The sequence below is a fragment of the Gastrolobium bilobum genome, unplaced genomic scaffold, assembly GCF_033153095.1.
Source record: "Gastrolobium bilobum isolate Gb01-03AN ecotype WA unplaced genomic scaffold, APGP_CSIRO_Gbil_v1 utg1885, whole genome shotgun sequence".
Taxonomy (NCBI): Eukaryota; Viridiplantae; Streptophyta; class Magnoliopsida; order Fabales; family Fabaceae; genus Gastrolobium; species Gastrolobium bilobum.
In genome coordinates, this window is record NW_026899589.1 from 541,194 (window position 1) to 564,634 (window position 23,441).

Below are 23,441 nucleotides of genomic sequence, written 5' to 3' on the forward strand. Positions count from 1 at the left end.
TTTACTATTCAATTATTTTTAAGACACTTTCATAATATATTAAGGGGAAGGATATTGTAACAACCAAGTTGTGTTATTACCATGTTACTACCAATCAATCCCATAGTAAGATTGATTATGTTGATCCAACGGTTATATTTATTTTCATCTTTGTATGGTTATGATTCCCCATATTTAAAGTGAAAGCATTAAATATGAGAAATCATAACCATACAAAGGTGAAAATAAATATAAAGTATTAAATTTGAGAAATCATGACCATACAAAAATGAAAATATATATAACCGTTGGATCAACATAATCGATCTAACAGATTGATTGATAGTAACATGGTAGTAACACAACTTGATTGTTACAATATTCTTCCCCATATATTAATAACCAAAATTTATAAAAGTGATTATAATTCTATGCAATTTTTCAAAAATGAAAAAAAAAATCTCAACCAATATAAGATAGTTAATCTATGACAAAATAAAATTTGTGGATATATTCAATGAATACAAACCATTGAATCATGAACTTCACTTTCCGTAATTTTTAAAATTATTTATGCTAAAAAGTTTGGATAGTCTTTCAAAAATAAAATAAAATCATGATATAGCCTTTTTTGAAAAAAAAAAGCTATTTGTTTAAATTTTAAAAAATTCTAAAATGATTTTTTTAATATTTTTTTATCTTTGCTGAAAAATTTCTTACCATTATAATTTTTTTTAACGTTTTTTATTTAAAAAATAACCAATATCAAGCTATCTGCGTTATAGATTCATTCATTTAATAAAAGGGAAATGCATTTTAAATGGATTTCAAAAGTTGATAAATGCCGCTGCGAATATACCCCGAAATAACATAAAATAAAACGTTATGATACATATTTTCAAATGTTGACGCAAACTATTGGTATAATTTTATTTGGATTCAAGTGAAAATCATAAATTAACTAAAATTATTTTTATTCTAGTGATTAAGTTTTTAATGAGTTGGCATTTTACAAACTTCATCATGAAGTCAAAATATGCATAAAGTTTGTCATAGTTATACAAGTTAATGTTAATTCGAATATATTTCACATCCTATCAGTTTATGTTAAAATTAATAGATAATATAATTTCCTTTTAAAAAATATATATTGTGCTTGATCACGCGCTCTTAAAACTAACGCATTTATGTTTAACTGCTTTAGTTTTGTTTGATTATATGAATTATTTGATACAAATTGATAAATGGTTAAAAATAAATATAAAGCTTCTTATTCTTACACTTTCAATTTTAATTATTAATTTTATTTATATCTAATGATTTTTATTTATTAGATACGTGAATCATTATATTAAGGGTAAAGTTTGTATTATTTTAAACGATGTAAATTTATGTCATTTTAAGAGAGAGAAAGAGATAGATAAAGAAGAAAAGAGAGTTGACGAAAAAAATAAAAGTGTGTGTCCCACTTTTTTGTGAAAGTGAAAGAATATAAGTTATGTTATTTAAAAGATAAACACTTTTCCCTTGTATTAAACACATCAATAATCAATCACCAAAATTTGATATAAAACTTATTAGTTATATTTATGTAAGAATAACTTGTCCCTAGAGGTTACAATGTCACATGATGAATCTTTGATGGTATTCAGAAATTGGAGTTGATAAGACATGTAATGTATGTGGTGGCAAATATTTTGGTACATGTGCCTTTGGGGCCAACAAACTTAACCATACGCATACCATTTGCAACACTCACGGAAACCTTTGCACTGATTGAAGTATATTCGTGACCCCCCTTTACACTAGAAAAGGAAATAGAACGGGGACCCCTAAATCCCATCACCAACTAACTCCAAACACAAAATGTCAGTGTGTTTTTGAGTTTTTTTTTTTTTTTTTAATAGTTATCGTTTAAGATTTTATATTAAAATTAAATAAGATATTAAACATTTTTAGTTTTTAAAAAATATAAATGCATTCGATTAAATTATTATTTAAATTTAACTTAATAAAAAATGAAAGGAAATAAGTAAATTTTAATTTAATATTTTTTTTATTTTTTAAAGTAATAAATAGTTTATAAAAATTTGAATTCTTAAATAATATTTATTTTAAAACCGACATAATATATTCATGTATCTATAAGTCCATGAATACTTTTGAAACACGTGCTTATCTGAGAGTCAGCGTAAACTTTCAGAATTCGGAAATTGTGTCATTTAACCAATTATGTTTTTTTTTTTTCTTACAAACAAAAAATTTATATTAGGAAAAGGAACACTCATTGACATTTCTCCTCTGTTCTTATGCTTATAACTTCACGATGTGTTTGATACAGGGATAAATTTTAAATTATCAGGAAATTTACATTGGAAATATTACTCATGTTTGGTATAATAATTTTAAAAAATTTATAGAAAAACAAAATTTCTGAGAATTAAAATTGTGAATAAGAATACCATAAAATAATATTTCCAAATGGATGGTATTATTGGATTCCCACTTGTTAGAAATTTTTTACATAATTTCTAGGACATAAATAATTTTGCTTTAATATATTCATGACTAAAATACCCTCTCTTAAATTGTTTTAATCTTTACTTTTATTTTTTTCTTGTTAAAAATGGAGTTGAAGCTTTGAGGTCATAACACTCCGACGGCTGATGACTAGGTTGCACAAAAATAAGGTCTCAATTTTCAGGCCTTTGTTTGGTTTTCCAAGTTGTAGAAGCAGCCCTTTTGTCTTTACGAATTTGTTCATATTTCTATTCTTAAATGGTATCTTCCATATAATGAATAACTAGGGATGTACATGGGGTCGAACCGAACCGAATTGGTTTAAATGGTTCGGTTCGAAAATGGTTCGGTTGTAAACGGTTCGGTTCGATTCAGAACCGGTTTGAGTTGACCCTATTTTGAAAAGAAAAAAAAAATTAAAATTTAAAAATAAAGTTATAAAAATTAATTCTATTTGGTTTGAAAACGGTTCGGTTCGTTTCATGAACTAGTTTTTTAAAAATCGGTTCGATTCATGAATTGATTTTTAATAACCGATTATTTTAAGGACGGTTCGGTTCAATTTTTTGGTTATTTTGCACATTCCTATGAATAACAATGTTCGTAAGCACAGTTGCTAGATAATTTGGTTCCTTAGACATGTTGATAGGAATTCAATTTCAAGTTATGTGTATAGAAAAAAATTTGTTTGGAGAACTTTACCTATTTAATATGATCTATTGTCTCGAAAGGATTAGTCTTCATATGTAGACTAGATGATACCTTGTGAAACCAAAAAAAAGATGTCAGACTTGTTAAAAAGTATTTTGAGAGAGAGAGATGGAAACACATGTGTGAACATTGTACCTCAAAATATCTTACTTCATCAAATGTTATTTTTGTAAAATCAGCCCACATTTCTAAAAATAATTGACAATCAATTAAACATAAAATCAAGAAACTTGAATCAATATTTTTATAATATTTTAGTCTATCAAATAATTTTTTGATAATATTTATAAAAAAATCACTTTCTCAACATATTCCTAAAAATCATGATTTTCAACAATAAAAAAAAATTTCTCGCCCCGTAAAAGGTAGTCTACGGAGTCAACTAGACAGTTCAACTACAAATATAAAAACACCTGAGTAAAATTGTTCAAATTCATTTTTCAGCAACAATTTCCTTTTATGAACCATCTGTGATCCTATGTTTTTTTTTATAAGTAGGGTTATATTGACAAATTTATTATGTCTGATCGGTAATACACTACTCAAGAATGTATTACCGGTCAGACATAGTAGTTTGTAAACAAAAATTTAGTAAATATAACCTTCCTCTTTTTTATAATATATTTTATTATGAAGTGTTTAAATTTTATTAAAAAAATGAGTGATGTAGGTTGGACACGTAATTTAAGATTTTAATTTAAAATTATTTTTAATCATTTATCATTTAAGAATTTTAATTTCTTAAAAATTTTCTTATTCTAGCTTAGAATAGTATTATCTTATTAAGATATTTGATTATGTAAATTATATAAATACGATTATCTTATTAGGGTGTTGATGATACCAACTAATCTACATCAAATGGTTAATGGTCGATTCGAGTGAGAGAAAGAATAGGCCTAAAGTGATCTATGTATTTTGGGCCTAAAACCTTGTTAGATTGATGCAACAAATGGCAATTCAGTGTAGGCCAATTTCTTTATTGGCCCGTGATGGGAGTCTCACTTAAGCTGGTATCGTATATTTGTATAAAACTTAAGTCTCTTATTATCTACTCCTAATTACAAAATTAGAGTTTCAACTTGAAGACCAAAGAAGAACACTTTGTGTTGCACGACCAAAGAAAAAGATTTAATGTTGCAAGGTATGCAACTTTCGATTAAACTTTGTAAGCTTGTCCTTACATTAGAATCAGGCAACTTTTTTATTCCTAAACTTTTATTTTATTAAAATAAAAAAAATTGCAACATTCAACATAGCTAGCTCATAATTCATGGATTGTCTATGTGTTTAGGGAGCACATCTTTGGTATTATTGTAGTATATACTCCTTTACTAAAAGTAGAAAATAATTATGGTTTAAGGAAAAATAACCATACAAGAAAAGATAAAATAAAAAAAAAAAATATTATTTTTTTCAAATTAAATAAATGATACAGTGAGTCTTCAGTATTTTCATAATTCTGAACATATTTCCTTATTTAGGAAGTCAGGTGTTTAGAATAAAACAACAAATGAGTTTAACATTATTACATGGCTTGGTAACTTTGTCAATCAATTTTAATTTTCCTCTTTTTATTTATAATCCTACAAAGCACACCTTCATTCATTGAGTCTCATCACACCATTCATTGCTTTCGATCTTCTCTCTGATAAGAAATTTCTGTACCTTCCCAGTTGAACTAACAGGCAAATCCTCAAAGATCACATTCTTAGGAACCATATGAGTAGCCAAATGATCTTCACAAAACTTGATGATATCTTCAACAGTGGCACTACAACCATCCTTCAATGTGACAATTGCACATGGTGACTCCACCAAGCACTCATCATATCTCCTCACAACAGCTGCTTTCAAAACATTTGGATGATTCAATAACACTGCTTCTACCTCTAAGGAGCTCACAGCCTCTCCCTTTGAATATATAATATCTTTTGCTCTATCCTTCAAGTTTATTGAACCATTGGGTTGCCTAACAGCAAGGTCCCCAGTCCTATACCATCCACCCCTAAAAGCTTCTTCAGTTGCTTGTGAATTCTTAAAGTACTCCAGCATCAGAGTATTCCCTTTGAACATAATTTCCCCTATTGTTTTCCCATCATGAGGGGTGCTCTTCATAGTCTTTGGATCTTTCACATCCTCTTCCATCATAAGGTCTGGAAGCCCTTGTTCACCATAATTCAGCTTTGTATATTCATCATCTGAATTGGGTTTCCATCGCCTTAGAATGACAGGACCTAGAGCCTCTGTCATACCATACCCAATGCTCACATCAAATCCAAGTTCTGATACCTTATTGAGAACTGGGAATGGTGGTAGCACACCTGCAACTGTGACATTCACCCTGAGAGGCAGAGGCCTTTGGTCACTGGGCAATGAATCTGCAATGATTTCCAAAAGGGTTGGTGCACCACACAAGTGAGTTACTTTATGAAGGTGAATTGCATCAAATATGTCTTTAGCAGTGACATTTCTAAGGCATATATTGGTGCCACCAAGAGCAGACATTGCCCAAGTGAAGCACCACCCATTGCAACGAAACATATCAACTGTCCATAGGAACACTGGCATTGGTTTCATGTCAAAACGAGAAATTGCTGCAAGTGAATTAAGATAAGCACCTCTATGACTATAAACAACTCCTTTAGGAGTCCCGGTTGAGCCTGATGTATAATTCACTGATATAGGATTATATTCATTGCTTGGTATTAAAGTCTCAAAATCTGGTTCTCCATTTTCAAGAAGTTCATTGTAGTTTAAGGTACCTGGTGGTATATCTTTCACTAAGAAAGATGGTTTTTGGTCATAATCTAGTATTAGGACAATGAGGGGTGGCTTGCATTTTCTTTGGGAGATTATTTCAGATGCTTTGAGGGCAGAATCAATAAACTGATAGTCCACAAATATTACTTTGCAAAACTCTAACTGTTCCAATATAAGTGCCAATGTTGTTACATCCAATTTGGTGTTGAGAGCAGAAAGAATAGCACCTGCCATAGGAACACTAAAATGAAGCTCGTAGAGAGCTGGAATATTAGGTACCAGAGCTGCAACCTGTTTATATACATGAAAGAAAGTTGAAGTCTTCATGAACGTAACAAAACTTTTTATTGTATAATACACAGTTTCAGATAGGAGTTTGGGGTTGAAACCTATTTTTCCCTCAACCAATCACTATTATTAGGTAAGCATAACATTTCAAGTAGAAAATAAACCAATAAATTTGTAAAGTAATGTTAGAAAGCCAAAATATTTGACAGAATAAAGTAAAAAATCTTCTAAATTCAATGATATAGTTAATTATTTCCTAAGTAATGACACTACAGAATTAATAATAATGTCAAGTCATTAAACAAAAAAGTATTAAAAAAAATGTAGTTATCTAAATCTTCTATATTCATATAGGAGCAAATATCCTTTTGAGTCCCTAACAAAAAAATACGATTTCCATTTTAGTTCTTTATAAAAAAAATTAATCTCGAGATCCCTAAGAAATTCAAAATGGACCTATTTAAATGAAATCGTGGACTCTCACAAATTCAAAAAAGATCCATATTACTCCGGACTAAAATGGGTCCACTTTGAATTTCATAAGAACCTGACAGGAAACAACCCAGCCAAAAAACTACAGAACAGAAATTGTTCGAGGCCTACAAACAAACGCTAAATCAGCCATAAAAATAGACTGAATCTGAAAAGGAGGATAACAGAAAACAGACATATCAGGGACGGAAGGATAGTCCAAAGGATAATTTGCTAACCAATCAGCACAATGATTTCCTTCTCTATAAGTGTGGATAAAATGAACTCTCCAATCCTTTTGAAGCCATGCTCGTATGGGAGCCACCAAGTGTGATTCACGGGCTACAACACCATTCTTAGACAGAATGATGATTGCAGTTGTTGAGTCAGACTCAACAATTAGATTTTTCCAACCTTCCTCCCAAGCCATCTCCAAACCTTTGAGAATCCCCCAAAATTCAGCATTGAGAGCATTACAATTACCTATCCTGTAAGAGAACCCTTTGAGCCAGTGACCCATGTCATCTCTAGCAACACCTCCACAAGAAGCTAAACCTTGGGACCTTCGAGCAACACCATAAGTATTTAATTTTATCCAATTATCCTCAGGAGGATGCCAACTAATCAGGATTTCAGCTTTGTGTTGCACTAAGTGAGGCTTAGACATAGCCGTAACTGCCATATGGGATTCCACAGCAACAGCAAGGATCGAATTCCTCTTATAAATGTGGGAAGGAACATCATTACCATATATTACAACGTTTCTCCATTTCCAAATCAGCCAAACAGCATTACCAAACACAATGGACCAAGGGATATAATGATTATACCTGTCCATGCAATCTAAATTCTTTTCCAACCAAGTACCAACATCATCAGTAAAAAATGAAATAGCAAGATTAATAGGAAGCATATCGTCCCACAATTTTTTAGTAGGCAAGCAGTCCCTTAACAAGTGCATAGTGTTCTCTATATCATGCAAGCAAATGGGGCAGTAAGGATTGCCTATATTAAGAGAATTTAGCCTAGCCCTTGTTGGCAATTTGTCATGAATGATTTTTCACAAAAATAATCTAATCACTTGAGAACCTCCCCAAGTCCAAACCTTTTTCCAAATTCCAGAAACACCATCAAGGTCAGAAACCGTACCTGTAAGAGCTTGGTAAATGCTTTTAACTGAAATCTGATCTGAGTTGTTGAAGCTCCATCTCATGTAATCAGCTCCATCAATCTCATTAGGGGGTAGAATACTTTTAACAAGAAACATAACATCAGCAGGAAGCCAACTAGCTAGTAATTGTAAGTCCCAATTACCCTGATCATCAACATACTCCTTTATTCTTTTGTTACTCTCTTCCCACGGAATAGGATTAACCGCCAAGTCCATAAGCCTATTTCCTTCATGAATCCATTTGTCTTTCCAAAAAGAAATATCATTACCATTACCAATCTCCCAATTTAGATGATACTCTAAATTTTTCCAGATAGAACAAATATACCTCCATAGTCTTGAATCACCATTTCTGCAGCTGAATAAGGCATTCCCTCTTTTCTGACCATTATACTTAAACCGGAGACAATGAACCCAGAATTTATCCAGATTAGCAAAGATATCCCAAGCCAGCTTCCCAACGAATGCAATATTCATGTAAAGCAGTTTCTTCAACCCCAAACCGCCCTCTATCTTTGGTTTTGTCAGAACCTCCCAGCTCACTAGATGCATCTTCTTCTTTTCCTTTGTATCTCCCCAAATGAACCCTCTCTGCAGCTTTTCAACTTCATGACAGATTGAGTTTGGGAGTCTATCACATTGCATTTGATAGAAAGGGATAGTAGATAGAACAGACTGAGCCAGGGTAATCCTTCCAGCTTGAGAAAGACACTTTGAATGCCAACCAGTCAACCTCTTTTGAACTTTTTCAACAATATTGGCATAGGCTGCCTTAGATGCTCTACCATGCTTCATCCATACCCCCAAATGTCTCCCTATATTACGCACTCTCTTAAAACCACAAACATTTGTGATTTTAGCTGCTCATCATCTGGAATATTTCTGGAAAAGAAGATACTAGTCTTCTGTTGATTCACTTTTTGACCAGAAATATCACCAAACAGATTCAAACACTTTAGAATAATATTAATCTGATCGACCGAAGCTTCAGCAAAAAGCATTAAGTCATCAGCAAACATCAAGTGAGATACATCAGGACCTCCTTTTCCAGCTTGAATTGGCTTCCAAAGCTTCCCTTGAACTGCAGTATTGATAATATGGCTAAGCTTCTCCATTGCAATAACAAACACATAAGGAGAGAGAGGGTCACCTTGCCTGACACCTCTTGAGGGCTGAAATTCCTCAGACATCCCTCCATTCCAGAGGAAATTGAATTTAGCAGTAGAAATTGCAGCCATAATGATACCAATCAAATTCTCCGGAATCAGCACTTCATGCAGAATTTTCTTAATGAAATCCCAACTTAACCTATCATAAGCTTTTTCTAAGTCGACCTTAATGGCCATGAAGGTCTTTCTACCTTTCATCCTATGCATTGAATGAATCAGCTCCTGCACTATGATTATATTGTCTTGAATATGTCTTCCTGGAACAAAACTTTCCTGAAAGGGGGATATGATCTTATCCATAATGCCAAACATCCTGTGAACCACAACCTTACTCAAAACTTTATAAATGACCGGACACAAGGATATGGGCCGAAGTTGAGTCATCTGAGATGGATTTTGCTCCTTAGGAATAAGAACAAGTAAGGTGGAGTTAATAGTGGCCACTAGATCCGGATTTGTCCATTAGCTAACAACATGCTGATACAACTGGTTCTAAGTTTTTTCCCAATTAACTTGGAAAAAGGCAGCGGCAAATCCATCTATCCCTGGTGCTTTATAGGACCCCATACTAAACAAAGCTCTTTTAACTTCCTCCTTTGATGGAATTTTACTAAGCATGGTCTTTTCCTCAGGAGATATAGAAGGCCAAAGATTTGGAGAAGAAAGCCATCTTCTATTTGGAACCTCCTCAGAGTACAGATTATGATAAAAATTGCAGGCGTGATTTTTAAGCTCATCTGGATCAGTAATCCAATGATTCGGCCTATCCTTAAGTCTCACAATTCGATTGGCATTCCTCCTAATGATTGTATTTAGGTGATAGAATTTTGTGTTTCTATTACCATCAACAATCCAATGCTGCCTAGACTTTTGGAACCACAATAGCTCTTCTTCCTCCAGGACCTTCTTCAGAGTCTGCTGACAATTCTCTTCCATAGTCTTCAATCTGATACTGTCATTCCTAATCCTTTGCTGCTGAATTTTATCCAGGTCTTTCAGGAGCTGCTCTTTTTTCCTATTAATATCACCAAACACCCTCTTATTCCACTTTTGGAGAGTAGGTACTAGCCTTTGAAGCATATATGGGATATCAAAATCCTGATCCCAGTTATCGTGAATTAGAGCTGGAAAAGTATTATGCTGATGCCAAGCTACTAAATACCTAAAGGGCTTTTTCCCTCTAGTATCTTTCCTAGCATCCAAATTCAGCAGCAAAGGGTTATGATCAGATTTCACCCGAGGAAGATGAATGACTTTAGCATCATCAAACTTGAGCCTTCATTGCAAATTTGTTACAAACCTATCCAATCTTTTATACACTCTGTCAAGATGAGCCCATTTGGGTCCTTGCCAAGTGAATGTAGACCCTGTGAATCCCAAGTCCTCTAAATGACAATCATCCAGAATTTTTTTGAATAATTGACATTTTGTATAATTTGGAGGGGATCCACCTTTCTTTTCTGAAGCAGCCGCAATTTCATTAAAATCTCCTCCAACCAACTAGGGTTCAGTCATATTTTTACTAATACTTTTTAGATCATCTCATAAGCAGGACCTCCTTGACTCCCTTGGACTAGCATAAACTGCTGTACAAACAAAGTTGTTCCCGTTGTGAAGAGTTACTCTTGAGTGAATCATTTGATCAGATTGAGAAATTGTTTCCACATTAATCCTATTTGAATCCCACATAAACCAGATGCCACCAGAAAAACCCTGAGCTTCTTCCACATAACAACAATTAAAACCACATTTTTTCATTATCTTTGAACCAGAAGAACTGTTGTCTCTAGGTTCTAAAAGAACAATCATACAGATATGATGACTCTTAACAAGATTCTTCAAAACTCGACTAAACTCTTTATCAGCAGCTCCTCTCACATTCCAGAAAAGAATTGACATAAATAAATCAAGCATTATTTACAGGGTTATGGAGAACCTGTACCTCCAATTCCATTGGCAAAACTTTGCCATCAAAATCTTCTCGGTTTTGTATTGCCTGACCATTATTGTCTTGTTCCATGGCAACACACTTCTGGTCAGGTGGCCTTGGAGCCTGATGGACTTCAAATTTCTGACTATTTCTATGCTGCATCATATCAGTAGGAGGATTATCTTCCTTTGAAGGAATTTGGATTGAAGGGATCTCTTTTGGCTGAACCTCTTCGATGCTTGCCTTCGTGGTTTTCTGCTGCCATTGGGTCTCAACTTGATTAATAGGACCAGAAGCCTTCTTCTTACTAATAAGCCTCTCCTTAAAACCTCATGCTTCTGGTTTAGTATTCGGTCCCTTCTCTAAAAGGGCAACTTCAGGTCCTCTTCCTACCAGTTGAAAATGAGAGCTTGTTTCCACCATCTGAATCTCATTTCTTATCTCTTTCTTCCTTGTCTGAGTAGCCTGGCTAGGATTATTTCTGGACTTCTGCTCAGTCTTACTTCCTCCATCATTATTTTCCACTCGCAAATTCTCCTCCTTTCCATCTTCTGCACCATTTGAGTCATTATCAAGGACAGTGAATCTGGAAGAGTGCCGAACTGTATTTTGGTGCCCCAATTGGTTGTCCTTCTTACCCTTTTGAACAGAGTCAAAATTACGGTTGAATCTTCTTTGTCTGTTCACCAACATCCAAGGACCAAATTTGTTTTCCTTTGTAGAATCGCCATTTGAAGAATGTAAAACCATTGTTGTGACAGTCTCCCCTTCTTGTGTCTCCCTAGTCTCACTGTGGGGTGCTTCATCATTCATAGCTGGATTTTTGTTTGAGCACAACTCTGATCGATGTCCATACTGACCACAGGAGTAACACACCATGTGTAATCCTTCATACTCCACCTGCTTCAGTCTACCCTCCAGTTTATATTCAGCATTTAGAGGTTTGGTAAGGTCCAATTCAACACATATGCGGGCAAATTTACCTCTTGCCAAGGAGGTTGTGGCAGCATCCACCTTTATAAATTTACCCAGCCAATTACCAATCTCCTTAATTAAGCTTGTGTTTACATACTCAGTCGGAAATCCCGGAAGCCTCACCCAAGCTGTAATTCGAGCTATTGCTGCTTGAATGGGGTTAAAATCGGGTTCCCACGAGCGAATTGCAAGGTGATGATCTAAAATTACCCAAGGTCCAGCCGTTAAAGCATGGTCCAAATCCTTTTGACAAGAAAACCGAACTAGGAAATAGCCATTTTCCACATCAGTAATAAAAACCTTTCCCTCCCATGCCTACATATTTTCCAGCCTTTTTTTCATAAATGTCAAAGACAATTTCTTACCTAAGAGCTTGACATAAATTGCATTTTTCCATGGTCGCCAGGCTTTCTTTTTGAAGTCAGCTGACAGCTTGAAATTAGTGCGACCATCACGATCTACTTCCCAAGATACCTCCGGTTGTTTCTCCTGATTTTTGTCATCCTCTCTTTGCTCCTCCTCGGTTCCGGTTTCTGGTGGTAAATCCTCCTCATCACTCCACCATTCGCCATTGTGTCTCATGAGCATTTCTTTGAATGACATGCCTTCGTTCATACCTTCTTCTTCCCTTGGAACCAAAGCCATCGTTTGATCTTGATTGAAATCAGCATCTCCCCCTTGTATTTTTTCTTGCTCCGGTGGAGGTTGTCAAATTCCTCCGATGAAAGTTCAGCCTTCTTCGTCGTCCCATAAGTTCGCATAGAAACCCTAGCGCAATAGCTTAAGCCTTCAAATCCAAAAAAGAGAGACAAGAAAGAGAGAGAAATATTTACAAGAGACTAAAGTGGGAACCATGTTTTTTGTTAGGGACCCAAAAAAATATTTACTCTTCATATAGCAGCAATTAAAATTCGCCGTTCCCCATTTTATTGAGAAAAAGAGAAAGAAGAAATTGCTGTTATATATAGACAAGCTATACAATACGATCGATATCAACCATTCTATATAACAAATTGTAAGTAAACGAAGTCTATTTGAGGTAAATAAATGTAGTGATTTCAATTTTTTTTTTGGTAATCTAGTGATTTCAATTTATTTTGCGTAATAAGAACATAACATACTAGATAATATATATTTAGATAATTGAATTTATTAGTTAAGTAGGTCCAATCTACTTTAAAAAGGTGGGCAAGACTTTGACTTTATTTAATGTGTTTAATGCAATGCTTTATTATTTATTTATTTATTTTGGTAATTATGCTTTATTATTTTTAAAATTATCTTACTGTTAAAGAACCACTTCAACCCAAAACTTTAAGGCGTTAGGTGATGATGGCCTTTTTAATACTTTTATATTATTCTCTAACACACCTCCTCACGCAAAAAATTTTGGTATGCTCTGATACCATGTTAAGAACCACTTCAACCCAAAACCTTAACACTTTTTATTTTATTCTCTAACACACCCCCTCACGCAAGAGCCTTTTGGGCTTGAAGCGTGGATATGACACAAGCCCATTTTTGGTCTGCCTTGTGTTTTTCTTAATTCCATCTGAAAGTGCAGGTGTGAGAATCGAACTCGTGACCTCGTAGTCCCTGAAGCTCTGATACCATGTTAAAGAACCACTTCAACCTAAAATCTTAAAGTGTTAGGTGATGACCTTTTTAATATTTTTATATTATTCTCTAACACTTATGTATTATAACTGTTCATAAGAAAATAATGATAGCAAAAAGTATGATCACTTTATCGTAAGAAAGTAACTATTTTTTTAATATTTTATTTAGTTTTTGCTAAAATAAGGACAAAATGTAGTGAACTCCTCCCATTATAATTATGGATGATGTGCCAAAACTCTCATGTGATTTTTTATAGGATGGGTCAATATCCACTGTTTAATGAGTTTGTGTAATTATATTAGTGGTTTTCAAACAGGGATATGGATTGAATTAGGGGTGTAAATGGGACAGGTTAGGCCAAATTTAGGTTTGTGTAAAAATATGTTGAGTCTAAATGGCCTATTAATCTATTAAAGGCTTAATTTATAGGCCAGTCTCGACCTACTGTCTATAGGCCAGATCGGTCTATTATTAAAAATAAAAAGCCTAACATGACCTATGGGCCTTCTAGGTCTACCAATTATGACATATTTATAAGAACAATATGAAACCCATAAACCTATATGAAACCAATAAATTATGGTGCGAACATGGCTTAAAATTCTCTTCTTTCTAACTAGAATTTTCACGAACAAATTGGTGCTCCAGGGAAGGAATTAGGGTGAGAACTGAGAAGCAGCGCAAAGAGCAAAGATGACAGTGAGAACTGAGAAGCGACACACAAGAAAAGAAATTAGAGTTGAGAGTTAGGACTTACGATAAATGATAGTTAAAATAAATATATTATTTTATTAAAAAATTAATAGATCAGTCTACAGGCTTGTAGCCCATGCTTTTATAGTTGGCCTATTTGTTAAATAGCATTTTTTACAAGCCTAAGTCTATTCTAATTTTTAAAAATATTAGGCCAGATCAAGCCAAGCCATCATGACCCATTTGCATCCCTATATAGGCCCTATATGGGATACGGATTTTTTTTAATGTAGACCCGGTGCACCATTTTTAAGGTGCACCTTTTCTCAAAACAGAAAAAATTTCTTCCACTTAAATCTTTTTCTTCTTCTTCTCAAATTCTCTCTTCGTCCTTTTTTTTTCATTTTAGGACAGGGACTTCAAAGTCCCGGTCCATATAAAATAAGCTCATGGGACACATCAAAGAGAAAGAGAAAAGAGAGAGAAAAAAAGTGGGTCCTATCAATTTTTTTGTGTGTTGCATGAGACAAATTATTTAATGCAACATGAGAAATTATATTCGCTTTCAAAAATAGAATGAAATTTTTTGCACACTTATAATTCATGAGGACTCGTTACATTTTGTCTTTAGTATAATTACACTTTACAATATAATAATTATTCTAAATATGTTATTTTTTATTATTTGATGATATAAAAATATTATTTTAATAACAATTTTAAAATTTAATAAATATATGATTAAACTAAAATAGTTGGGAGGTGGAAAAATGGTTAGTAGAAAAAATTATTAAAGAGAATTTTTAATTATTGTGAAAATAATAATTACAATAGTAGTTGGGTAACAAGAAATAATTGTTAATAGTTATTATTGTCGTTATAGGGCTAGCACTTAACAATAGTGGAGGTGGTGAATTAAGGGGAAGTAAAACGACAAAAGCTTCTTGGTAGTTTGGGACCTAATATCACCCTAGCTATAACTATAAAGATGCTAATAATATCACATAGAGGCATAGTGGTTGTAATATAGAGACAATAAGAAGTCAGCATTAGTGATTAAAAATTAGAAGCATGCTAATAATGTCATCAGACTTAGTTAACCTACGATTATCAAAACATTTACTTGTAAAACTAAGACACTAACCAAACCCTGTAATATATATAAAATGCTTGTTTGATCATACTATTAGATTAGATTATTGGTTTATCGCAAACATATCTTTATCAGCCATAACCAGGTTTCTTTTTATAAGACCATATGTTTCGGACCCTACCGACAAATGTGCCCTATATTTTAATCAAATTTTTCATTGACTCACCTGGTAAAAGTTGGTTTAAATTATATTTACTTACTTCGATCGGATCCGAAAAGGCCAAGTCATATCTTCATTGTCTTGGAATATTTTAAGGTACAGTCAGTCTGGCACAACTCATATTTTTTTTTTTATATATATAAAACATAATAAATGTTTTATAAAATTTTACTATAATTTAATTACGGAGCAGGTTATATTTACAAACTTTTTTATTTACAAACTCTTACAAACTACACTATATTCTTTCGGAAGAACACTGATTACACTATGTTCTCCTGGGAGAACATAATGTAATTTGTAAACAAATTTCAAAAAAAGTTTGTAAATAGATCATTCTCTTTTAATTACATAGTATAAAATTATGTAATACGATGACATGTGCAGAGAAATATGTACTTGACTTTTTTTTTTTGATAAACATATGTATTTGACTTTTATTGGTTTGAACGAACACACAAATATTTTTTTTGTTCTACTTTTGAGCGGAAAACACTGAGATGAGCATATGAATGATCTACCCAACAAATAAACCTCCATGGTTTAAATAAAGGATGGAACTATTGATGTTTTTATTTTTTTTTATACATATATTTATTTAAAATTTTAATTACCTAAAATAATTTTTGTTGATTTGTCTCTTAAATAAGTCAAACGAACTTGTTATTCCTTATACTTTTTTTTTTGTGGTAAACATTATTCCTTATACTTAATTATAAATCATTTAAATCTCTAATATTTATTTATTTATCAACTAATCTTGATGAATATAAAATATATTCATAATATCAATATTTTTCCTTTTCTATTTATATTCATTTTGTAAATTAATTTTATTTAAGTTAAAAAATTATATTTTACGTTGACAAATAATATTCATTTCAAATGTCTTGATGAACTACTTTCATAAAATTACATTTAAATGAAACAACAAAAGTATACTTTTGATAATCTTATATTTTAAATCTTATTAGTTTTAATGTCAAAATTATATTCAATGTTTTGTATGAAAAATACATTTTTTGTTTGACTTTTGAAACATATGAATCTAATATTAAAAAATAATTTTCAAAAATTTAATTGATTGTTATAAAAAAAATTATTAATATAATTCAAAACCTTAAAATGAATTTTTGTTACATTTGAAAAATCACTAATATCAATTTTTATGTAGTTATATATTTCGATGTCTACTTATTTCCTCAGTGATTTAATTAATATAACTGATAATTTTATCTTATAATTCATATTTCATTTTTTATTTTTAAGTTATTTTTCAGATTTTTTTAAAATTGATAATAAGAATAAAAAATAATAATAGAACAACTATAAAATTTATAAAGCATGAATACATAATAAAATATAAATAGTAATAAAAAGTTTAGGGGGACAGACGATTGTTTCATTCTTAATTCAGGATAAAAAAATCATAATTAATAAACTATAAATATATTTTAAATTTAAATTTATAAATAGTTAAATAAGTATAATTATAAAAAAAATTAAAATTTTCAAATAAATAAATTAGTGAAGTTCATTTCAAAGAAACAAAGTTTTAAAATTAGGAGAAAGTGTAAGTAAATAAATTTTTTCCAATAACCCTATCCTAAAACAGATACATTATTATAAATATATAGTTTAATTGAATCTTGAATATATAAGATAAGAGTAATTATAATAATTATATTTAGGAATAACATAATTATAAAACTAAAAGAGATAATGAAACTTTATAATTTAATATGTTTAAAAATTTTACACAAGTCTTCATTTTATAATACGTTTTAGTGTAACAAATTTTAGTTTCATTTTTAACTGTTTGCATAATTGCATCTCTTACTACGGAAATATTTTAGATGCATTTTCTATAACTTTCTAGCAACCCTTAAATGGCTGAATAAAAATAAAGATTTTTCAAAGACTTTAGAGTAGACCGTTGACTCTCCATTAATCTAACAACGTGCTTGATTGGCGTGAATTTTGGTATGGACGAGGCCTCACTCAAGGGAATAAATCTTTGGTGCTACTGTATTACTAAAGATTCAGTATATTTCACCAATAGGAATATTACATATTAGCAAAAGTTCCTTTTTTTCTGTCAAATTTTTTTTCTCTCCTCTGATATGTAATGCTCCTATTGGTGGGATGTACTGAATCTTTGGTGATACAGTAATACCAAAGATTTATTCCCTGAGTGAGGCCTCGTCCATACCAAAATTCACGCCAATCAAGCACGTTGTTAGATTAATGGAGAGTCAACGGTCTACTCTAAAGTCTTTGAAAAATCTTTATTTTTATTCAGCCATTTAAGGGTTGCTAGAAAGTTATAGAAAATGCATCTAAAATATTTCCGTAGTAAGAGATGCAATTATGCAAACAGTTAAAAATGAAACTAAAATTTGTTACACTAAAACGTATTATAAAATGAAGACTTGTGTAAAAATTTTAAACATATTAAATATATAAAGTTTCATTATCTCTTTTAGTTTTATAATTATGAGATGCACTGAATCTTAGTGCTACAGTAACACCAAAGATTTATTCCACTCAAGGACAGCGAAGTATTTGGAAATTTTGTACAAACATGCATGAAACAAAGCGTGTATATGGTGTTATCAAAAAAAAAAAAAAAAACGTGTATATGGTCCAAGCGCTTAGAGATTAATTCTGATTAAAATGACAAATCAAGTGTTCTTTAGAGATTTTAAAAATAGAATTAAAGGATTTTTTTAAATTCATAATACATTAAATATTATACTTTTTATTAAAAAAATACTTTAAAATTTCTTATCAAATAAAATTTGTTAACAGGACCCAAATGACAAAAAGGATTAAACCAAGCCACTCCCAATTCAAACATCTATTTTGCCAAGAAAATGGTTGAATAGTACATTTCATATTGATTGGGTAATAACGGTAAAAACATTTACCCCGATATATATGTTACATTATTACTTATTTAATGATATCATTTCACAATTTCAGTTTATTTTTTACCATTCAAAATCCCTTAACAAATTTCTTATAATTTTCAAACAGCATAAAATAATTAACTCTTATTGTTTTTACAATTTTACTCTAAATAAGGAACAAGCTTAATTAATAAAGACTATTTTACAATATTTGAAAATTGAAAAAATATATTATTTTAAATTATAGAGGCTAAATCGATTTTCTTGATATATATATATTGAAAGGGGAAGGTTATACTTACAACCTATTTTCATTTACAACTTCTTACGATCATATCTTAACCGTTCATTTCTGTCAATTAACGGTTAAGATTAATTATTAATTCACAATAAATGACAATCGTTGATTGGCGAAAATTAACGGTTAAGATATGATTGTAAGAATTTATAAACTATTTGAGTTGTAAATATAACCCCTCCCGTATTGAAAATATTCAAGCTTTGCCCTGGTACGTGAATCCAAAGTGTAGCTAGGAATGAGTTTCTAAAAGATGGAGCTTGATTCTTTTCCCTAACCCTAAGCCCTAGTGTATATATATATATATATATATATATATATAAAACTCTATGAAACTAGGCTGCGGTCATATTTTCAAGTTTAATAAATTCTATACATGCAATTCGCTATGCATAGAGAATAGCACAGATATAAGGAAAACCTGTAAGTTGTAACTCTGTAAGGCATATATAAACCAAGTAATTAAAGCTACCTTCGGGGGGAAAGAAACTCAGAGAAGGGTTTGCATTATATTCATTTTATTTCAAAAAATGCAGAGCAAAAGCTAGAATATATATATCTGTGAATATCAAGTTAACCTATTTTGGTGAGACTAGTTCTCTTGGGTTCTTTTGAGAATCTCTGAACTTATCAAGGGCATCAATCCTTGTGACGTTCTTGGGCTTATCAATTCTTTCGAATTGTGGCGCCTACCTATAATCCTTAAACTCCAATTTCGTTCTATATTATCTTGAGATATATAGTCCCACATTGATTGGATGGACAACTAATATGGCCTTTATAAGGCCTTGGACACTCCCACCCCTTGAGCTAGCTTTTAGGGTGGTGTATCTCAAGGTTAACATGGTATCAGAGCCTCAGCGTCCCCCGCTTTAAAAAGTGAAATTAAAATAAAAATAAAAAACACAAAAAGGTAAACCAAAAATGGGCCTGTGCAATTTCCACGCTTCTAGCCTAAAGGGCTCTTGCGTAAGGGGACGTGTTGAGATATATAGTCTCACATTGATTGGATGGACAACTAATATGGCCTTTATAAGGCCTTGGGCACTCCCACCCCTTGAGCTAACTTTTGGGTGGTGACCTCAAGGTTCTTAACACACACATATATATATATATATATATATATATATGAGCAGATTGGAAGATAAATAAACTTACAATGTCGCCGTGAGAAATCCCTAAGTTGAACAAAGAAGAAGCAAGCTTGACGCATCTTTCATGTGTTTCTCTCCAAGAAAATCTCACATGATCATTGTAGATGATGGATACCTTATCACCATAGTCAGTGGCTGCTCGTGCTAAGAAAGTAATCGGTGACAAAGGTACAGAGCACTGAACCAGCTGGTTTTCTCTCATCGTAACGTCTTCAATGGATCTACGACTTAGTGCAAGATATGTATCCTGTATGAGTTTTAATTTATATATATATTATATGGTGAATTCCTAGTCAGAATGTCATTTTGCAACTTTTTTTATTCTTTTGACAAAAGAAATGGAATTGTTATATTTACAACTTTTTTTCAATTACAAACTCTTATAATCAAATTTAAATCAATGATTTTTGTCAATACAAAGATTATAATTTATTAAAAATTAAAAATTAATTAATAAGTGTAATTCAATAAATTATAATTGTCAGATTGATAAAAATCAATGATTAAATTTTGGTTGTAAAAATTTATAAATTAAAAAAATTGTAAATATATCCTTCCGAACAAAAATGTTTAAATTAAATTTAGCGTGTCGAATGCGGGAGACAATTCAAGATAAAGACGCAACGTTGTGAATGGAGATCTCATCAGCATGCTGATTTCATTCCTCATGTGAATGGGTTCATCAGCACTACGTACACTCTTAAATTTGTCTACTCAATTCGTATATCTCTATATATTAATTACAAAAATTAATGATTTCTCCACGTGAAATATTTTATACCCTTTTTACATGGGTTAGCGATTTCTTAATTATTGGTACAAGATATGATCATTAATAATCTGTTATTAAAAAGCCGGTAAAGTTGTTACAAAAGTTAGAAATCCCTTAAGTGATATTTATACACCCAGTTAATCAATAATTAAGACATTTTTTTTTCTAGTATAACTTGGAGGTATTCACATTCAACCTCCTCCGGTCACCTTGCCCTCGGGGTACGGCCCATTGGGCTAGCCCCTCATTGGAACAGCGGGTGCATTGAGCTTCGCTACCTGGAGGAAGGATGAGACTAAACCTCCATTCGAAGAGAGAGGCACTTTCTCTGGCGCCCAAAGATTTTCCAAGAATTTGCTTGAGGCAGGGTTTGAACCCCTGACTCAAGTAAACCCTTGGGAGCTCAGTTGCCAACTGAGCTACCCTTGGAGGTTATAATTAAGACATTTTTAACTAGCATTAGGGGTGTTAAAAGAGTCAAGGGCATTTGTCTTGGTCTGTGTAGGTCTGGTGATCTATTTCATCTGTTTTGGTTGTTAGATACAGACTCGGACTTGTGTAAAAATTCATTTCATACAAAGGTCCATGGTTCCAATTCAAAAGTCTGGCCTTAGAGCCAATCGGGCTGACTTGGTATACTAATTCTTATTTTTATGTTATACTTTTTATACTACTCATTCATTAAACCCAACATATAATTTTCACTTCCTCTTCGTTGTCCATCATCTCCTCTCTTTGTCTCCTCTACACCACCGTAGTCCACACCAGACCAACATAACCACTGTTAGGTTGTTGGAGTCCAAACTAATCTATATTGGATTTATAGATTAGCCACCTAGAAACAACCGCAACAGAGGGGAAAGGCTCACTGAAGGAGAAGGTTGGTTAGTTGGTGAACCTTAACTGATCTTCTTCTAGAAAATTGCTAGGTGCTATAGAATGTTGTCCCCCCGTTCCATACGCAGTGTTGTTTTATATCTTATGATATTATAATTGAGTGTCAAAAATAATTTGACTTGTATATTTTTTTTTATGCAGGAGAAGGCAACATCATAATATATTAAATTGTTGATATGAGTATATTAAATTGTTTATGCAAAATTTACAGACTTTTGTTCGTTCGGATATGTAGAATTTTATACTACTTTTTTCTTTTAATAAACAAAAGGGCATTAAGCCCTAGCACGCAAAGAAAAAAACTAGAACAGAAAACTAACAAGGAAGCACCAGACGCTCTCTCCCCACGGATGCAAGGTCCGCCATAAATGACAGAAAAATTTCACCTGAAGACCTCTCAAAGAAAATCTGATCAGCCTGCTCCGATGAGTTTAACAAGTAGTTCGCCAATTAGTCTGCACGCATATTTCCTTCTCTAAAGGTAAGTTGAATGCAAACGTCCCATTCTTTTCCAATCCATGTTTGTATTTGAGATAGCAATCGCGCCTCACGAACTGCTACACCCTGCTTTAGTTTATTGGTTAAACATATTTTTTGAATGATTTTGTTCTATGTTATTTTGTTTGGATATATATTAAATTTATGAATCTTTGTGGAATTATTAGTGTTGTTGACCGTATATTCTGTTTGGATAATTTTTTGTTATCTTATTTTTTTTAAAAGGCTAAACCAGACTTTTTTTTTGTAAATAAGTCAGTCCACATGCCGAGAATTATATTCATAAAAAATTACAGGCTAAGCCAATCTGAAACATTTAATCACAGACTTAACATTTTAAGATCAAAGTCTAGCTTACTCGGCCCATTAACACCCTAACTGGCATAAACTAACATGGTGTGAAATTTTAATGTGCAAATAATATTATAAAATTGTTATGGGAATGTGCAATTTAAAAAAGATTGGGATAGAGTGAAAAGAAGATAAGCATTTTAAGTAAGAGTTTGTCTACTCTTTTGTTGTAGGAGAGAGCATATCTTATGCTAAGACACAAAATGATGAGACCCACCACTAAAAAAGAGAAAAGAAAAAAAATAACAGCACATTTATCGAAGTGTCTATGACATAAGATAATAGTCTCTTACAACATGAGAATATTTTCCTTTAAGTAATTACTAATCATCTTATTGTGCTTTTTTTCCTTCTTACCGGGCCCTAGAAACTTTCCATTAATAAATTCTATATAATTGACTAATGTATTGACCTTGGGCATTAACTTGCACCAGCTATTCTGTTCTAACCGACAAAAATTAAATAACTACAATGTTCCAGTCATAAGAGAATATTAAGCAAGCCTGTATTAAATTTAAGAAGAGACATAACAGAGATCCAATATTAGTTTAAACATAACGATTATTCAAATATCCATTATTAAATAGCTTTTTTTATTATTATATTGAAAAAAAATAAGAAGAATATTTTTTTTAATATAATAATGGCATTAAGATTTGAACCTATAAACTTACCTAAATTATTCAAATATCTCATCACGCTATATCAATTCTAGTTGCTTTATCTACATCAACTTTCGATTATAAATTTTTATAAGTTGACCTCGACCTTAGCCTAATATTCAAGCAACTTTTTTATTTTTATTTTCTATTGCTTTCTTTTTCGAGTTTTTTAACCAGAAAACAAGGAATAAAATATTTTGTACCCGTATGTTGTCCTTTCACTGTTCTTCAACTGAAAAAATGACTGAAGAGAAGTTACTGTTAATTAAGAGATTATTTTTTTATTAATTAGAA

General features: G+C 31.9%; 1 protein-coding gene across 1 annotated transcript; it reads right to left on the reverse strand.

Annotated features, from left to right (window-relative positions):
- Positions 1 to 4,815: 4,815 nt before the first annotated feature.
- Positions 4,816 to 20,179, reverse strand: LOC133291735 (butanoate--CoA ligase AAE1-like). The gene is made up of 2 exons (XM_061490045.1): positions 19,972 to 20,179; positions 4,816 to 6,264 (listed from the first exon to the last, which is right to left on the reverse strand). The coding sequence occupies exons 1-2, from the start codon at positions 20,167 to 20,169 to the stop codon at positions 4,816 to 4,818; spliced, it is 1,647 nt and encodes a 548-aa protein (XP_061346029.1). The 5' UTR covers positions 20,170 to 20,179.
- Positions 20,180 to 23,441: the final 3,262 nt, after the last annotated feature.